Source organism: Panicum virgatum, chromosome 3K, assembly GCF_016808335.1.
Source record: "Panicum virgatum strain AP13 chromosome 3K, P.virgatum_v5, whole genome shotgun sequence".
NCBI lineage: Eukaryota > Viridiplantae > Streptophyta > Magnoliopsida > Poales > Poaceae > Panicum > Panicum virgatum.
The window spans coordinates 54,005,643-54,022,781 of NC_053138.1; the positions used below are offsets into that span (position 1 = coordinate 54,005,643).

The 17,139-nt window shown below is 48.1% G+C and overlaps 3 protein-coding genes across 6 annotated transcripts; 1 reads left to right on the plus strand and 2 right to left on the minus strand.

Annotated features, from left to right (window-relative positions):
• On the minus strand, positions 1-6,663 carry LOC120699631. 2 transcript variants are annotated; one of them, XM_039983645.1, is made up of 12 exons: positions 6,496-6,663; positions 6,085-6,394; positions 4,494-4,680; positions 4,361-4,410; positions 4,100-4,192; positions 3,925-4,013; positions 3,754-3,832; positions 3,330-3,412; positions 3,101-3,179; positions 2,312-3,032; positions 910-1,525; positions 1-553 (listed from the first exon to the last, which is right to left on the minus strand). In XM_039983645.1, exons 1-12 carry the CDS (start codon positions 6,525-6,527, stop codon positions 421-423), a joined length of 2,472 nt encoding a protein of 823 aa, XP_039839579.1. In that variant the 5' UTR covers positions 6,528-6,663; the 3' UTR covers positions 1-420. The 2 variants fall into 2 exon arrangements, with proteins under 2 accessions (XP_039839579.1, XP_039839578.1); XM_039983644.1 differs by having other exon boundaries at positions 6,085-6,397.
• Positions 6,664-7,054: 391 nt separating this feature from the next.
• On the plus strand, positions 7,055-9,165 carry LOC120699633 (pentatricopeptide repeat-containing protein At4g02820, mitochondrial-like). 2 transcript variants are annotated; one of them, XM_039983649.1, is made up of 3 exons: positions 7,083-7,365; positions 7,530-7,879; positions 7,913-9,165. In XM_039983649.1, the coding sequence occupies exons 1-3, from the start codon at positions 7,105-7,107 to the stop codon at positions 8,784-8,786; spliced, it is 1,485 nt and encodes a 494-aa protein (XP_039839583.1). In that variant the 5' UTR covers positions 7,083-7,104; the 3' UTR covers positions 8,787-9,165. The 2 variants fall into 2 exon arrangements, with proteins under 2 accessions (XP_039839582.1, XP_039839583.1); XM_039983648.1 differs by having other exon boundaries at positions 7,055-7,365; positions 7,530-9,165.
• A 1,415-nt stretch (positions 9,166-10,580) lies between these two features.
• LOC120699632 lies at positions 10,581-14,572 on the minus strand. Of its 2 annotated transcripts, none has more exons than XM_039983647.1 (4): positions 14,099-14,572; positions 12,529-13,537; positions 11,581-11,814; positions 10,581-11,066 (listed from the first exon to the last, which is right to left on the minus strand). In XM_039983647.1, exons 1-3 carry the CDS (start codon positions 14,365-14,367, stop codon positions 11,581-11,583), a joined length of 1,512 nt encoding a protein of 503 aa, XP_039839581.1. In that variant the 5' UTR covers positions 14,368-14,572; the 3' UTR covers positions 10,581-11,066. The 2 variants fall into 2 exon arrangements, with proteins under 2 accessions (XP_039839581.1, XP_039839580.1); XM_039983646.1 differs by having other exon boundaries at positions 11,666-11,814; positions 14,099-14,570.
• Between the last annotated feature and the right edge of the window lie 2,567 nt (positions 14,573-17,139).

Consider the following 17,139-nt stretch of genomic DNA (forward strand, 5'->3'; position numbering starts at 1 on the left):
TCACAGGTCAAAAAATAACAATGACAAAATATTATTCGGAAAAAAAAATAATCTGACAGCTACATGTGCACGACAAACTTTGGCACGGCGCTTCCCGGGCACCATGGTGATCCAAAATCTCTCCGGTTTCCCTACGCTGCTAGAATCTAATGGAAGCCAATGGGCTTCAAACAGCACCAACACGAAAAACTAGAGAGTTTGTTACAAGCTAGGCTAGCGAAACATGGCCACAACATCGCATGTTGCGCTCCCATGTCCCGTCCAGTCAGCAAAGGTGATGAGAATATGAGATGAAGAGAACCCGCCATGAACGGCGGCGGTCGCACTGCTGCGCTTCAGTGGGTGCCAAGACTCTGCCTGCAACATTCATGGCAATGAGTTTTGAGTGGGGACATGCCCTCAGCATCAATATGGGAGGCTTCATCGCTTCCTGCCCTTTGACCCAGCTATCAAGCGGATGGCCTGCTTCCCCAGTTCCACATTCTCAGATCTGCCATTATCTAATTGAATAGAAAGTGCGCCACTGATGACATTTGCCACCACACCTTGATGCCTGCCAAGATGAACAGTAGTATTTCGAGTCATCTGTTAGTCATCAGCAAAAAAAAAAAAAGCACAATCAGAGGTACACGATGTGCTGAGCAATACTATTCCACTATGCAAGTTCCACCATCAGATAACAAAAAATTATGTACTTAGGAAACCTATATGCTGATATAGCTAATATTTTTACTAGTGATATAGGGGGGGCCTCAGGCCAAATTTCATATGCTTCATTACGTGCAGGTGACTGGGCATGACATTTCAGTTAATAGGCTCTGGATACAGTTAGATCTGCTACTGAACCAAATGGAGATGGACTTTGGCAGGATAATATTGAACAAAACTAACATGTGAGGAAGAACGAACCATTTGGCATCAGAAGCTTGATGGACCTCAATCCTCTTTCCAATTGCATCCTTGCCCAACTTGCGCAGTATCCAGTTAGCGTCCATCACTTCATCATTTGTGCTCTGCTGATGCCTCTTGGCCGGAATCTTACCATCTGAATCATCCACCTTCTCCATTGAAGGTCTCTTCCTCTTTGATCTCTGGCCTTTAGCAACATTTAACTGTTCCTCTTGCTGTGAAGCCCAGGTGGCTGGCTCCTCTGGTTGAGAAGCCTGGGTGTTCAGCTGCTCGAAATGGGGACGCTTAAACTTAAGTTTCAGCAATGATGGCTTCAAGTTGTCAGAAGAGTCAGATGAAAATAAAGCAGCAGCTCCCTGGTTCTTGTTCACATGACTGGAATGAGATTGTTTGAGTCCAAATGATCTGTTCCTTGTACCAGTTTCATTTGCATTTTCCATTCCAGAGATTAAAGAATTACTTCTTTTTCCAGTTGCATGCTTTTTTGAGGTACCAAGATCTCCCAAAAGGCTATTTCTTTGCTGTGTTCCGGTCTCTCTAACTAGCTTCATTACACTTTTCTCTTTTATCTCGCTCCTTGAGCTCTTCAGCTGGCTTGTGACATCTATTTTCCCTCCTGAAAGAGACAATGAATGTGAAGCCCGGTTAATCTTCACCATAGCATCAAAGTAATAAGCTAGGAATAAACTCAGATAACTCTTGATGCACATACCAAAAAGCAATGATTTAATAAGTAACTTATTAAAAATGCAATCAATATCCAATGAAGAATTAAAAATAATTTCACAAATTTGAACATAAGGTTATACAGAGTGCAATAAATTTGGAAATTAGGAATTGGAACAGAAGGATTACAAGAAGACTGCAATGCTGCCAGAAATTAAGCGCAAATGAGATGAAATCGCAATTTATGTTTAGGGGCACTGATGCACAACCACTGCCAGGGTCGAGGACATGTCAATTCTAACTCAGGATAGGGAAAGATCTGAGACTATCGAAAAGTCACGTTGATAGGAAAGGCCTTAGATCTTAATTCTTAAGCCACAAATAGGAATTTCGCAAAAATGCTAGGATTTAAAAGTTCAACTCTGCGGATCCCTTAGGTTTTTCTTTCTTGTAAGATGTTACAGAGAAATGAAAATCTTAAATACACTTGAGGTTCAATCAGAACAACAGAAGAAAACCATTCCAAAGGATACCATGGAACTCACAAAATTACAGAACTGCTATAGTTCTAAACGCGCAGAAATTCAAGTAAGAAAAGTGTATAAGTCATTTTAATTTTTTACATTCCTTGTAAGCAGCCAAAAAAATTACTAGCCACAGCATGATCGCACATGTATTAATATAACAGGGAAACGAATTGGTAAGTTGTGAGCTTCCAAAAAAAAGGGATGCATACCATGTATCGAACCCATATCTTGGTCTTTTTGAGAATCGGATAGTTCAGACTTGGGAGAGCCACTCCTGGTTTTGTGCCGTGAACCAAGATGGATAACCAACTTGGTACCTTTCCCAGTATCCTTGGGAGTACTTTTATCAGCTGCGTCTTTGAAATGTAAACCTGGAACCTTACTGCCTTTAATCTTGACTTTAGGTATCATATCAGCATTGTTTGCCACAGCTTTCATGGATGGAGATTTCAAATTCTTTTCTGAACTTCGAGTTGAAGATGAAATATAAGCATTACCATCATTCTTAAAAGGACTCCTATCATGATTACCATCTATACTTTGATCTCCCAAACGGCTATTTGAAGATTTAGCATCATGCCTTCTCTCCAAAAATATTTCATCATGGCCATCGTCTGTTTTATTACCCTGACCACCTTTCTTTTTGGAAGGCTTCTTATTCGACCCGGAGCTCTTCAAAACAATCTTCTCTTGCTCAGGTGTATCTGGAGCCTTACTACTGTTGCTTTTCAATGAAAACTTTAAAGTATTCCTACCATCATTTTTCAATACATACGGAGCAGGTTTCTCTTCATCCGAGTTTGGATACGATGGAGAGACATCTTCAAGAGAAGGTAATGCAGCAGCAGCTCGCAAGCTAACCATAAGTTCTTGATCAATAACGTCCCTCCTCTTCCAAAGCTCCCGAATTGCATCCTCAGTGTCCCTGATCTGAAGATAGCAAAATGGGTGTTAGATGACACACTATAGCAGTGAGGCATGACGACAGAAGTAATCACCTGGGAGCACTCGCCACGGCATGCTGCACATGTGTACTGAAGGTTTTGGTCAGCTTGGAACTGTTGGTATTTTTCCTCACTGCATGATATATGGAACGACCGTATTAAACATAAATCCAACAAGAAGAAAAGGGATCGGAAAGGATGGCGGCGCATAAAGTTGAAACAGAGGAGACAAAAAAAGGAGTACAATTATTCAAACAAACACAGGGTTCACATTTGTACAGACCTGATGCCATCACACTCAATATGCACCCATTTTTCACAAACATCACAGCAAACCATAGGTATCACTTCAGAGTCTCTATAAACCTGAAATGGGAGGGAACCCAAAAACAGAAGATACCATATAAGCACACGTCAATAAAATTAAAACAGAATATTATGGTACAAATGAACAAATATTACTCCATATATGCTTTGACTTAAGCTGAAATCAAGTCTCGATCAAAGAGACTTCAAACTATAAACAAATAATTTGCATCACTTCAACATTTCAAGCATGCAAACACTATCTTGTAAGGCAACGGGGCAGAAACAAGTAAAATTCAAATCCCTAAAATGGAACAGCGTATGGTAAATTCCAAAAGCTAAAATAAATGCTTCCGTTGTTGGGAATGTACCAGGGAAAAGGTAATAGGAAAGGGGGCTACCTTCAAGCAAATCGGGCAGTAGTTTCCTTTCACAAACAATCGCCCGCAAGCATCACAACATGTGTACCCCAAAAACCACCTATAGTTCCAAATTCATAGCGTTATACCCAAAAAAACTGTGCAAGACATCAGGTAGTCAATACCAGTTAAAAAGAAGTTTTGAATCAGTACCTTGTGCTATGGCCACTACCAGGCACACCAGATCCACAGCTGTGACACCTTGTATGTTTTGGACATAAATATGGTCCATGGGTAACATTCTGCAATGTCACATTCAGTGTTCAATGATGACAAATAGAAGCAGATGCAATCTATATCGAAGGGGTTGTGGTGGAGGGGTGTTCACCTTGTGTGATGGTTGCTGACAGTAACAGTGATACGCACCATCACACCTTTTACAGAACATCAACTTATTAGGGTCACCAGGCCGCCGGCATACCTATATAGATGGCAAGTATTGATAAAACAGAAAATCAATTGATAAAACAGAAAATCAAGTACAGAAGCTAGTGCTACCCATCACGTATTAGAAGTAGTACGTGCTTTAAAGATGCAAATTCAATGTACAGGTCAAGGATAATATGATGCAACTAGAGAGACAACCGACCTCACAACTGCGGCAAGACGGACAGACCCATGAGCTCCAGTGGAAAAGATCTAGAAGGACGGTTAATCTATCAGATGATGTACAAGAATGAATAGGTGCTGAAGAGACAATAAAAAGGAAAATTTTGTATTACCTCTATGCTCCCCCCAGCTTTTCAAACAGTTCCTATGATATCTTTTGTTGCAGAGCTTGCATGGAAGCATTTTGGCAGCTTTTGTGCTGCCCTCATTTTCTCCAAAACAGCATAAACGGCACATAACCTTGACAGAAGCATTTCCTTGATCCTCCCGGTCCCACTCATCTTCATCTCCTTCCGCCTCCTGATAAAAATGGAAGGGGCCTTCTTAGATTGCGAGGGCAAGGATGGAAACAGAATACAGTAATATGGAAAGTTAACACTCATTATTAGCATCAACTAAAGAAGCAAAAGCCTAAAATATCCTATTGGCAAGTAACATTGTTTGCAATTGGAACTTGCCAAGATGATCAGAAGCTGTATACAAGGACTAAACATTACTGCATCATTTGCCAAGTCAAAAACAAATGAGAAAAAATTGTCTACTGTGGAAACTTTACAAGATACTGTTTAGACTTAAGTTGCCATTGACACCCAGCTAAACAATGGAACTAGAAATAATAAACTACATGTACATGAGTTACTCAAGTATCTATCAGGGGCAGCTATCCATGTTTCTGCAAGGTTAGTCGAACAGGCATACAACAATCAAGTTCATGAGAAGTCCACAAGAAACAGGTCTGTTTCTATCTAAAGCTTACGTTCATTTGCCCCGCGACATGTGTGTCTGTCTCTAAAGCTTAGGTTCATTTATAGTAACATACACGATTATCAGTAGCACAGAACCTGCATGACTACTTCAGAGCTCTTCTAAAGAACTTCAAGTATTTCTCCCATGAAGGTCTAGGTAACATCTAAGAGCAGCACCAAACACAACAGGACAAACACATGGATGCGCACGATCACTATGTCCAAGCATGACCTTTTTTTTCGTCCCACACGCACCATGCATGTAACCGATTGTTTCACAGTTAATATCTAGGGAGCATTAAATTTCCAAGATAACACGAAAGCTCAACAGGCATGAAAACCCATTACAATATTATCCTCGTACAGCCATCCCTCATTAAACACAAGTAACGCCTTCCCAGTTCGACCATTAAACCTAAAATCCTGAACTACATGGACAGCCCAAAGCCCCAAACAACAAAGCAAACACTGGAATAGCCAGCGCAAATACAGTCAACGCGGAATCGGTATTAGCAAGGACGTAAAAAAAATCCTCTAGCAGCAAATTGCAAACTCAGCTGTGCACGAGCGCGCCAGTAGCAACTAACGTGCAATTAGCCTGCCCACACGAACACAGTCCCAGCCCTAAAACCTGCCAAAAATTCCCAAAAGAAACATCAAACATCATTTACATCGCCTACATGGTCCTAAAACGACACGTACAGAAGGTGCGAACCAGGGTACCTTCTCCCACCATAATTCTAATCCACACTTCCACAGCCCACGAGCTCCCCACATCTACAGTTCTACACACACTCCTGCACGAGCCAGGCCGCGCTGGACACAGAACTAGCGCGAGACTCACCCGCGAACCCCCACACCACGGCAGCAGCGCGAACCCTAGCGAGGACAAACACAAAGCAACCAACGAAGCTAGGGAGGAAGGAAGAAGGGGCGGAGAGATCAGAGATCCGCTGACCGGCGATCCGTAGGCGCCGCTCTCGAGCCGCCTGGCGAGGTCCTCGGCCGCGTCGGCGCCGCGCTGCGCCGCCGCCCGGCGCGCCTCGCCCTCCCCGTCCTCGGGGCCCGGGTCCAGCGGCGGCACCTCCACCTGCACCGTCGCCCCATCCCCCGCGCCGGCCCCGGGTGGCCGCAGCAGCCACGGATCCGCGAGGAAGCCCTCGAGCGCCGCCGCCGCGCCCGCCCACGCCGCCGCCGCCGCCGCCGCGCCGGCCCCCTTCCTCGCCGCCGCCGCCGCGCCGAACCCTAGCTCGCAGTCGCACACCCTCCTGCTGCAGAGGAACGCGGAGAGTGAGGGAGACGCCACCCCGCCCGTCAGAGCGCGAGAGAGTTTTAGAGAGAGTGAGAGAGAGGGGGGAGGGCGGCTTACCAAGTGATGGGGCACGCGACGTGAAACGCCATGGGAGGCGAAGGCAGGGCGGGGGGCGGCCAGAGCCCCGGTCGCGTCGGTCTGATTTCGAAACGAATTCGGGGGGAGGACGGGGCGGGGGGTTTGGACGCGGTTTGGGGGAAATTCGGGGGGGATTTGGTGGGATTTTGGGTTTGGATTTGGAGGCGCGGGCGAGGCGGGCGGGCGGCGGAGAGCTGAGGGTGAGGAACACGGCGAGTTGGAGGGGAGGGTGGGGTGGTTTTGCGGATGGGCCCCTGGAGGAGTGGGGTTTTGTAGACCAGTACTCCGGGTGGCAAGGACGGCTGGGACTTGTGTCTCTGGGTGTTTTCGCGCGGAGGCCCTCGTAAAGTTGCGGAATTACCGGTGACAGTTTCGCCGGCACTTGTGTCTTTTTTTTATAGAGGAAAGCGAGGAGGAGACAGTGGCCGTGCTGGGCTTCTGCGGACAGGTGGGCCGTTTAGTTTGGGCTTTCGTGGGCCTTGGCTTGTCAACTGTCTTTGGGATAAATGGGCCCACCCCACGCCCTGTGCTGTGATGATGAGTTGATGACCTCCGGTGAGGAAGCCTCCTCGGCCCGCCGACCAAGCCATGCTCGCGCGCCGGCTCGCGTCCCCCGTCGCCGCCGCGGCCGCCGCCGCGAGGCTGCTTTCCGCGGCGGCGCCGGAGGCCGGAGGTGCGGGGAGGGGGGACACGCTCGGGAAGCGGCTGCTGAAGCTCATCTACCCGAAGCGGAGCGCGGTGGTGGTGCTGCGGCGCTGGGCGGAGGAGGGCCGCACCGTGCAGAAGTACCAGCTCAACCGCGTCGTCCGGGAGCTCCGCAAGTACGGCCGCTTCAAGCATGCCCTCGAGGTATACGCCGCGTGCGCCCCCACCGCCACCAACTACCTCTCCGCCTCCTTCGCAGTCGCCGCTCCCGGCGGTGACTCTCTGGGCTACCCGCCCGCCACCTGCTCGACGTATTGCCGGCGTGACTCCTGTACCTGACGCGACCCACCCCCGCGCCGAAAATGCAGATCTGCGAGTGGATGCGGACCCAGCCGGAGATGCGCCTCGTCCCCGGTGACCACGCCGTGCACCTGGACCTCGTCGCCAAGGTCCGGGGCCTGGCGAGCGCCGAGAAGTTCTTCGAGGACATGCCCGAGCGCGCCAAGGCGCCGTCCACCTGCAACGCCCTGCTGCACGCGTACGTGCAGCACGGCGTGAGGGAGAAAGCCAAGGCCATGCTGGCGGAGATGGCCCGGGCCGGGTACCTCACCTGCGCGCTGCCCTTCAACCACATGATGTCGCTGTACATGGCGAGCGGGGAGCTGGAGCGGGTGCCCGAGATGATCAAGGAGCAAAGGAGGTACACCGTCCCGGACCTCGTCACCTACAACATCTGGCTGACGTACTGCTCCAAGAAGAACAGTGTGAAGGGTGCAGAGAAGGTGTTTGATCTGATGAAGGGTGACAGGGTTGTTCCTGATTGGATGACCTTCAGCTTGCTGGCAAGCATTTACATCAATGCCGGGCTTCATGTCAAAGGGCGAGATGCGCTGGTTGAGATGGAGAAAAGGGCCTCCAGGAAGGAGCGGGCAGCTTATTCGTCTCTCCTCACCCTGTATGCAAGCTTGTCAGATAGAGGAAACTTGGACAGGGTATGGAACAAAATGAAACTGATCTTCAGGAAGTCAAGTGACTCCGAATACAAGTGCATGCTCACATCGCTCACGAGGTTTGATGACATCGCAGAAGCAGAGAACATTTACAGGGAATGGGAATTGGCTTCGGGAACACGCGATTCCCGGATCCCAAATACAATCATTTCTTATTACATCAAGAATGGCATGATTGAAAAGGCCGAGAGCTTTCTCAGTCACATTGTGGAGAAACGAGTTAAGCCCAGCTACAGCACCTGGGAGTTATTCGTGTGGGGTTATCTCAGCAACAAGAAGACAGATAAGGTCCTTGAATGTCTGGAGAAGGCCCTGTCAAGCGTGGAGAAATGGGAACCGAACCATGAGCTTGCCATGGCGATCTTTTCACATGTCGAGAAGACAGGCGACATTGAAGCTGCAGAGAAGATCCTGGTCATGTTCCGGGATGCAGGGTACGTCACCACTAAGATGTACAACTCGGTCCTGCACACTTATGCGAAGGCTGAACTGATGCCCCTGATAATTGAGGAGCGCAGGGAGCAGGATAAGGTGACGCTGGATGAGGAGACCAGGAGACTGTTGAGTTTGACGAGCAAATACCCAATTGGTGAGGTCTCAACGTTGATGTCTTAGATGTGCTGCTAGTTGAAGGGATGTTTCAGGAAGCAATGTGTATCTGCTCACTTCAGTTTCAAGTACAGTGCAAATAGCAAGCATTAAGTTTTGAAGGACAATATAAATGCCTTTGGTGTTTTCCTGTTGATCCACGGCTGCGCATCATTCTGCCTCTAGATTATCCAAACCTAATGTTACCAATCAAATGATCTAAAGCTTGTAACAGTTTGCTCCATGTTGAACCGAGTAGGCATTACACTATTTTTCATCTTCTCTTAATAAACTTTAGGCAGGGGAAAAAAGGGCAACTGAAGCCCAAGTTATTGGCAAAATAATTCTGTCTCAGAAAGTGTAAAACGATATTCAATTTGTATCTTCGTAGCCCCATGACTCAAAATGTAAGTGTTGGCAGAAGGATATCACTGGGATGTTATAAAATACTGCACCAAGATATCACGGAGGGAGTAAATCCAAGCTAGATTTCACCAGAATAGAAACAAGCCAACGCCCGTTCAGTTGGCGACTACCAGAATAGCTCTGCACATTTCAGATAGAGTAAAATGCACCGGGGGTCCTTAAACTAGTTGACATGTTCTGTTTAGGTCCATAAACTTCGAAAATACATTTATAGGTCCACAATCTATTCAAGTGTGTCATCTAGGTCCAAAATATCTCTGACCACCATTGACTGCCTACGTGGACAGCCACGTCCGATCCAACGGGGCCGCCTCCCCATCCTTTCATCTCCTTTGCTCCCGCACCGCCGGGCCGCTGCAGCCCCGCTGCTCGGCTCCCTCCCCGCGCCTCGGCCATGGGTGCCCCTCCTCCCTTCCTCCTCCGGCCTCAGCTCCACGCTGCCACGGCCTCTCCCCTCCTCCCTCGCCGCGCCGCCCCAGTCCTCCTCCTCCCTCGCCACGGAGGCGCCCCGCCGCCGGCCGGATCCGCGCGCGGCGCGGCGTTGCCCCGCCCCCGGCAGCGCGGACCGAGCTCGGGCCGTCTCTCTAGCCGCCGGCCATGGCGGGTCATGGCGCGGCCATGGCAACGGCGGCCCCTCCTCCCTCCCTCTCCCTCCCTCCTCCCTCCTTCTCCATCCCGCTCGAGCTCAGGGGGGAGCAGGGCGCAGCCCTTGCTCCGTGGCGAGCAGGGCCGGGCACGCGCGGCGGGCGAGCGTCCTCCCTGCTCACGCAGAGCAGTGAGCCGCGCCGCCCCTCCCCACCTCGAGCTTGCCCACGCGCTGGCACCGGCGGCGCGGAGGAGGTGCGGAAGACGGCGGTGTCAAGGAGGCGGCGGCGGGCCTCCCTCTGCTCCAGCCCACCGTGAGAGCAGCGAGGGGGCGCGCCCGTCGCAGGCCGCCGAGCCGCGAGGAGGGGCGCCGGCCAAGGCAGGAGGTGGCGCCACCGGATCCCCGCCGAGGAGGTAGGAGTGCCGGATCCCGCGGGATCCTGTCCGCGCCGCCCTCCCCGCCGCTCTCTGCGAACGCCATCCACGCAAGCCGCTCGCTCGAGGAGCCAAGCCGCCGGGGGGCAGGAGCGGGCACCGCGAGCTCCGCCATCCGCCACCAGGGGCAGGGGCTAGCGCCAGCACGCGCACGCGCGGAGCTCCGCCTCGCCGCCGTGGTCACCCCGCCGCGCACCCGCGCGCCATGGCCGCCGTCCCGCCGCCGCGCAGGGGCTCGCGCAGGCCGGGGGAGGAAGAAGAAGGGAGGAGGCCGACATAGGGGCCCCACATGTAACGATCCACATCACAGCACAGTCAGCCTGCCACATCAGCTTCTAGGGTATGGCGTGGCTGAATTGAACCTAGATGACACACTTGAATAAATTGTGGACCTATAAATGCATTTTCGAAGTTCATGGACCTAAACAGAACAGACCAACTAGTTTAAGGACCCCCAGTGCATTTTACTCTTTCAGATAATATAACTGAAGTCTTGCACCTTTCACCAAAAAAGCGCACGCCATCCATTTTAGTAGATGTTTCAGACAGCTGAGTGGCTGACCAAGACCACAAAACATTACACCTACAGTGGAAGGCGACTACAAACTAAACCAACTATATGTCTCTAATAAATAGCCTAACTGCATCACAAAAGAAGCATATATCTATGGTAGAAATGGAACTCCATGGAGCAGTTCTTGTTTTCTAGTAGGAAGGATGCATCTAGATCTTTAGTTCCACATAAGCTGCCTTCCCTGAATTGTTTACTTTGCCCAGATTTTTGATATAGCAACAACAAATGCCCTAAGGACAAGCCAGAATAGGTTGTCATCTTTCTTCTGCTGTGCTTTTGAAGTTCTCCTGCAAGCCATAACAAGGAACAGAATATTCAATCATTAGAAAAGTATCATGAGTGCTCAACTTGGGGGTGGGTTGGTGGGTGTTCAAGGTTTTTGGTGTCATGTATATGGTTCCATACAGCCCTTAGGCATAATTATGAAGTGTCACAAAGACAGGATAGAATACCTCCAATAATGCATGAACTAAAAGATCCCTGTCTTGCTGAAAAAGCAAAACTACCTGACCATTATTCCGATAATAGTAGGCTACCAACTAGCATGTTATTTAATGCAAGACACTTATGGCCCAATCAACAATTTGACTACAATGTTCCACAGCAGCCATTCTGAACAAATCAAGAGTTACCGGATCGACTGCACTAAAATGTTGCAGGCACACTCGTGAGGATCATGGAACTAGAAATTTGTTCTGATATATTGCAATGGTCAGAACAATACTTATACAGGTTGTAATTGATAGCTATCCAATTCTAATAATAAGCGCTAGGAAGAACCATGGGGAAACATTTACTTACCTAATATTCTGTCGTCTTTTGCGACATATGAAGGAAATTATAAACAGTAAGCATGCAACGCAAAGTTAGAAGGCAAAGTTCATGCCTGCTGATCGCGGTAGTGGTGCTCATTCCTTGTTCATGGCTGGCATCAGTTGCCTCAACCTCTTCCTTTGTAACCCCAGATGTTGATTTCTTGAATTGACTTTCATCTGTCTCTACCACACTGTGCTGGACTTCTGTGTGCATCAGTCCCTACAAAGAAGCAGAACAGAATGAATAAATAGAGCATACCTCTAGGCAATGTTATTTTGCTCGCAAATGATCACCACACCAGAATTGAAATGTTTAATATCTCCTTATGATATAAAATTTGTAACAATAAGAAGCAGAAAAGGTTGTGCTTTGAGAGTGCCCAGTTTGCTAACAACAAAATTTGGTCCCAGCCAAAATAAGTTGGCAACAAACCAAACAAGAAGACTTCAGCTAGCCAACACATTCCAGCTGTCACTGAGGGGCCAGGGTATGGCAAATAGGGCACACATTCCAGCTGTCCTTCGAATAGCTTTATCATTTCTAGCAAACTAGAGCCAGAAGTTAAGATTTAATGTTCTTAATTGCTCTAAATCAATTTCCAAAAGATAGGCGGAAGAAAAAAAATCCATGCCGCATGTGACAAATAGCTCTACCAAAATCAAAGCCCATATGCCCACGATACAGATGCCATGTAGTGTGGACTGCATTATACATCAGTACAATTGCTAGAAGCAATCAAAATATGAATGGGAGGGCACGAAATCAGTTGCGGATATATGATGCACCAGAAAGCATATTATTTAATCACCCTTTGTTGTCTGGTGTTATAGCATATACTACAACAGATAAAAGCCAGGCAAAACAATAAATGCTGTTTAGAAGAAAAGATGCTGCATATATTACACTATGTTCACAGAAAATAATTTGGCTAACCTTCGTATCCAGTGCTGGATGAGAAACAGGACTGTCACCATTTTCTTGTTGATCACAGAAAGCATCAAGCAATGGTTGGTCAAGCTCAGCTTGCAGACTGAGTTCATTAGATGCTTCAATAGTCTTGGTTGTGACTTCAGCCTCTGAGTTAAAACCATTTATGGAATTAGAAGATACAGTAGTTCCAGATTGACCATCTAAGCTCTGAACGTCATCAACCGGTACACTTTCATTTGATGGAACATGCTCGTGAAAAGATGCTTGCTTTTCTTGAAGAACATTGGTTGCCGCAAGAACATTTACATCATCAAGAACACTATCATTTGAGCCATCATGATTGTCATTAGGTAAGGTGCCATGCTCTCTTAAAAGTGCACCATTTGTTTCATAAACAGCAGTAGATTCTGAGGAAAGAATAACTCTATCAGTAGCAACACTGCCCACCCCCTCATGTGCATCCGCCTGACTGTTTAGACCAATGTTTTTATCAGAATCAGAAACATGAGCAAATGAAGGATCTTGCTCTTCAGAACCATTCAGGCTAACCTCAATTGGTCCCCCAGATGGAACTTCATCTTGCTTCTCAACGTTTGTCTCCAATAATGCTGCACCTGCTGCACTCCCATTTTGGACTACACTTTTCAGAACACCAGCCTCTAAAATATTCGATGACCCCAGAAGTATCTCAGTGCTGATGGAGTTGTTTTGCAATGAAAATGATTCATCGCTGCTGAATGATTCTGACACAGAACCCTTACCGACTTGACCATTATCAGACATTTCCAAGCTCTCTATATTGTCTTGAACTAATTCATGCTTCATGTATACCTCTGAGGAATCAGGGCAATCTTCAAAACTCAGCGCCGTAGCATCCAAACCACCAGGACCAAGAACTCTGTTCTCTTGGATGACATCCCTCACGATCTCACGAACTATATAATAGGACCCTCCAACTTCCTTGTGTGTAAGGTTGACTGACGGAAACTTTCCATCATTTGAAATCCGGTAGCTGAAACAGGACAACAACAGTACCAATTAGATTACATAATTTTCAATCGCCATTATAGCTCATAGGGCGTTCATCCAATGGACACACATAAAGGAAATAAAGATCAGATGTAAATCCAAAGGTTATACACATTGACTGGGAGATGAGCAAATTCCACTCATTTAGCAATCCTGCAAAATGGAATCAATGCACGAGGTCACGCAGGTAGCCAAAACAGATGTTTTTCATTCTCCAAGCCACAAATTGGTGACTTCTATGTACACTAATTCACTAAAACGAACCGGCATTCTAGGTTTGGGGGGTCGGGGATTGGCTGCGGAAAGTTATTTGCAACTCCTAAGATGTTGTCTTTTCCCTGCTACCACTAAGAGACACCAGCTACTCCACTTGATTCCAGTGGCAACCATAGTGAGCAACGTAAAGTAGACGCTGAAAAACCAACACAATCCGCTGAAGATACGCGTAATCCCAACCACAAGAAGTGGGACCATGATGTATAGGATGCAGTGGGCATCCGCATGAAACGAAAAAACAAGCGCAGGGGAGACGGGGGTCCGGTACCTGTTGATGAAGGACTCGACCATCTCCCTCCTCTCCTCCTTGGACTTGCGCACCCGCGGCGGGCGCTTCTCCTTCGCCTGCGCGCGCGCGCAGCACCGCGCCACGCCGACGCCGCGGACGCCCGCACCTCCCCCTCCTCCTCCTCCGCCGCCAGCCCTCCCCTTGAACGAAGCCGACGGCGCGCCGCCGCCGCCGCCGCCGCCGCCGCACCGACCGAGGACGGACGGCAGCGCGGCGACCCAGGAGACGCTCCCGGCCGCGGCCTGCATCCTTCCCTCCTCCCAGGCCGCAGAAAAGCGAGGGCGCCGCGAGCCCCGCGCCGAAGGGGAGAGCGAGGCGGCCCCGCGAGGTGCGAGACGAGGGGGCGGGGGAGGCGGCGGAAATGGAGGGTTTTGCCGCCGGGGGTTTTGGAGGCGATTGGGTTGGCGCTGGTGGGGAGGGGAGATGGGTAATTTGGATCCGGGTAATTTTGCTGGGGAGAAGGGGAGGAGACGGCGCGGAAAAGGCGACAAGATTGGGGGCTTTTTGGTGGGGACGGCTGCCGCTTTCAAGTCGCGGTCGGCAAATTCCTAGGTTTTCTCCGGCGCAAATTTCTCGAGTTTTTTTCTTTTGGCTTGCCCAATTTCGATCATTTTCAGCTGCTATTTTCCCAACAAGCTTTTGTTTTTTCCAATATTTTACCAAGTTCAGTTGTCATTTCCTCATCTCAAAAGACGTGTCGGGTTGTCTTGGGCCAAATAATCGGACCCAACTTAAAAATTATACACAAAAATTCTGATTTAATTCAACCCGACCACATGTCAGGTTAGGCTTGGGCCAAATAATTTGTCCCGTTGGTCGGGTCGGGCTGAAGAAAAAAAATGCCAGATTTATCTTTAAAATTTGAATCTGACCCAACTCGGACTATGATCAATTTTTTTTGAAAGCACCCAGAGCACTGGGGAATCATGTAAGATTTTGGACGCCCATGCTGACCGGACTCAACGCAGACGAGGCTGCCCGAGTATACTCGAAACGCGATATACTGCAGCACTCACCCCATCCCACACACGCACGCTACAGTACCCGTGGAAATCGTGGGTTGAGCGATGCTCGAACCCACGATCGACAGCCTCCACACCCGGAGCGCTAGCCGCCCGAGCTAGAAACCCTCACACTAGTGAAGCTCAGGAGGCGCAGGAGATGTGGTGGCAATATCTCGCTCTGTTGATGTCATAAAACAAGTACTTGGCTCAAAATAGTTTTTTTTTAATGTATCATGTGCAAATCAATCTTTTTCATGCAAACTGTGCAAAGTTTAATCTAGACCATCGGATTAACATTCAAGGAGTTTATTTCCTTTCAATAATTTTTTGGTAAGATCTGAAAATATGTTTCCTTCAATACTACTTTCTAGCACCCTTGACGATGCTCCTCTTTCCACAGTTAAAATTCACGGCGTATAAAAAGGAGAGTTGAGTGGCAACCGTTTGCACGCTGCATCGTGTGTGATATATAGGCGCGAGGCGCGAAAGGCCGGGCGGCCAGTTGGCTAGCCCGGTCCGGTGGCGTCACGCTCTGACAGGTTTTGAGTTCGATTCTCATCAGAAGCGAATTTCCGGTTGTTGGGGTAAAAAAAATCCTCGCTATGCTCGCCGCGAGGCTTGGCCCTCTCGGGCATGGGCCAGAGTTCGGGGGTTTTCTCTACCCGAATAAGCCGGTGTAGCTTCCTCTTAATGAAAAAACGGTGGGACCGTTTCCTCCCCTGGGTAGAGTTTTTTTTTTGATATATAGGCGCGAGGCATAAACAAATGTGAACATTTGCTGACTCTCGTTTCAATCTTAAAAGAAATAAAATTTTCAGTAAAAGTTTAAAGAATATAATTGGTGTGGCACCCCATATGTAGCTAGAAAGTTGGAGCATGTTCTAGAGGAAACTCAGGAAAGCACATTGCTTGTTGACCAAAGGTAGCAATAGATACGGTTGCCTACTGTCGGTCTGACCTCTGTGTGTGGCCTGTGGACTGTATGCATGGATGCTTGGCTAGCTCACTAACCGGTCGCTTCTAAGACCAGGCATGCAGGGACCCTATCCGTCCATATCTTACTCCATTAGCCAGCATGCATGCCCACAAGCAACTAATGAACACAAGCAATGCAAAAAAAGAAAAGCAAATCAAGTGACCCATTAGTCACTACGGATCCGAAAGGCTAAGGTTTGGCAATGGCAAGATCTGGTTGGCCGGTTGTAAAGCCATGTGTTGTATCTTGACGATCGCCTGCAGCGGTGTGCTGGTCCATCAGGTGCAAACCACTAACATGTTTTCTTGGCAATCTCCGTGTTGATCAATAAATCAAAGCTCTTATTTTGCTTAGGAAAAGACTGGATTTTTATTTGAAAATAAGGTTCATATTCTAGAACATTTCATTTTCACAATAGTTTTACTTACAATTATATAATTAACGAGGAAATAATGTCAAAAAATAGTTATATATTAAAAAGATGATGATGATGTGAGGATCGGAACTCCCCCACGGGTCCTATTGGTCAAGAAAAAAAAAGACAAAGTTTAGCAGATTTTGATGAGTGATGTGTGAAAACTAGGAATGAAATACTCCCTTCGTTCCAAAAAGGATGGAATTCTCGGTTTTCAAGGCTAGATTATCAAAGGTGTGAAATTATGCATATGCCCCTATCTTCTATCTAGAAACGAGACCGGTAATCATTGCATCTGGATAGTTCTTCACACAGAGTATACACGCTGGCCAATGCACATTAAGCAACGTGGGCTAATGGGCTAATTGGGTTCACACAGAGTAGGTGTTGCAGTGCTGTGTTGAACATAGGGAGTGTTGGACTAATTGGGCTTGTCCCACTATTAGTCTATTTTAATCAAAGAACTTCAAAGGTCCACAATAGTGAGGAAAAAAAATTAGTACCACATGATGTTTGCACTAATGAGGTAATCAACTTAAATAGTAAGTTGTGGGATACTCACATAAGAGAAGTTGAGAGGAGACATTGGAATCCACCAGCGCGCGCCGCCGTCGCTGAGCCCCCG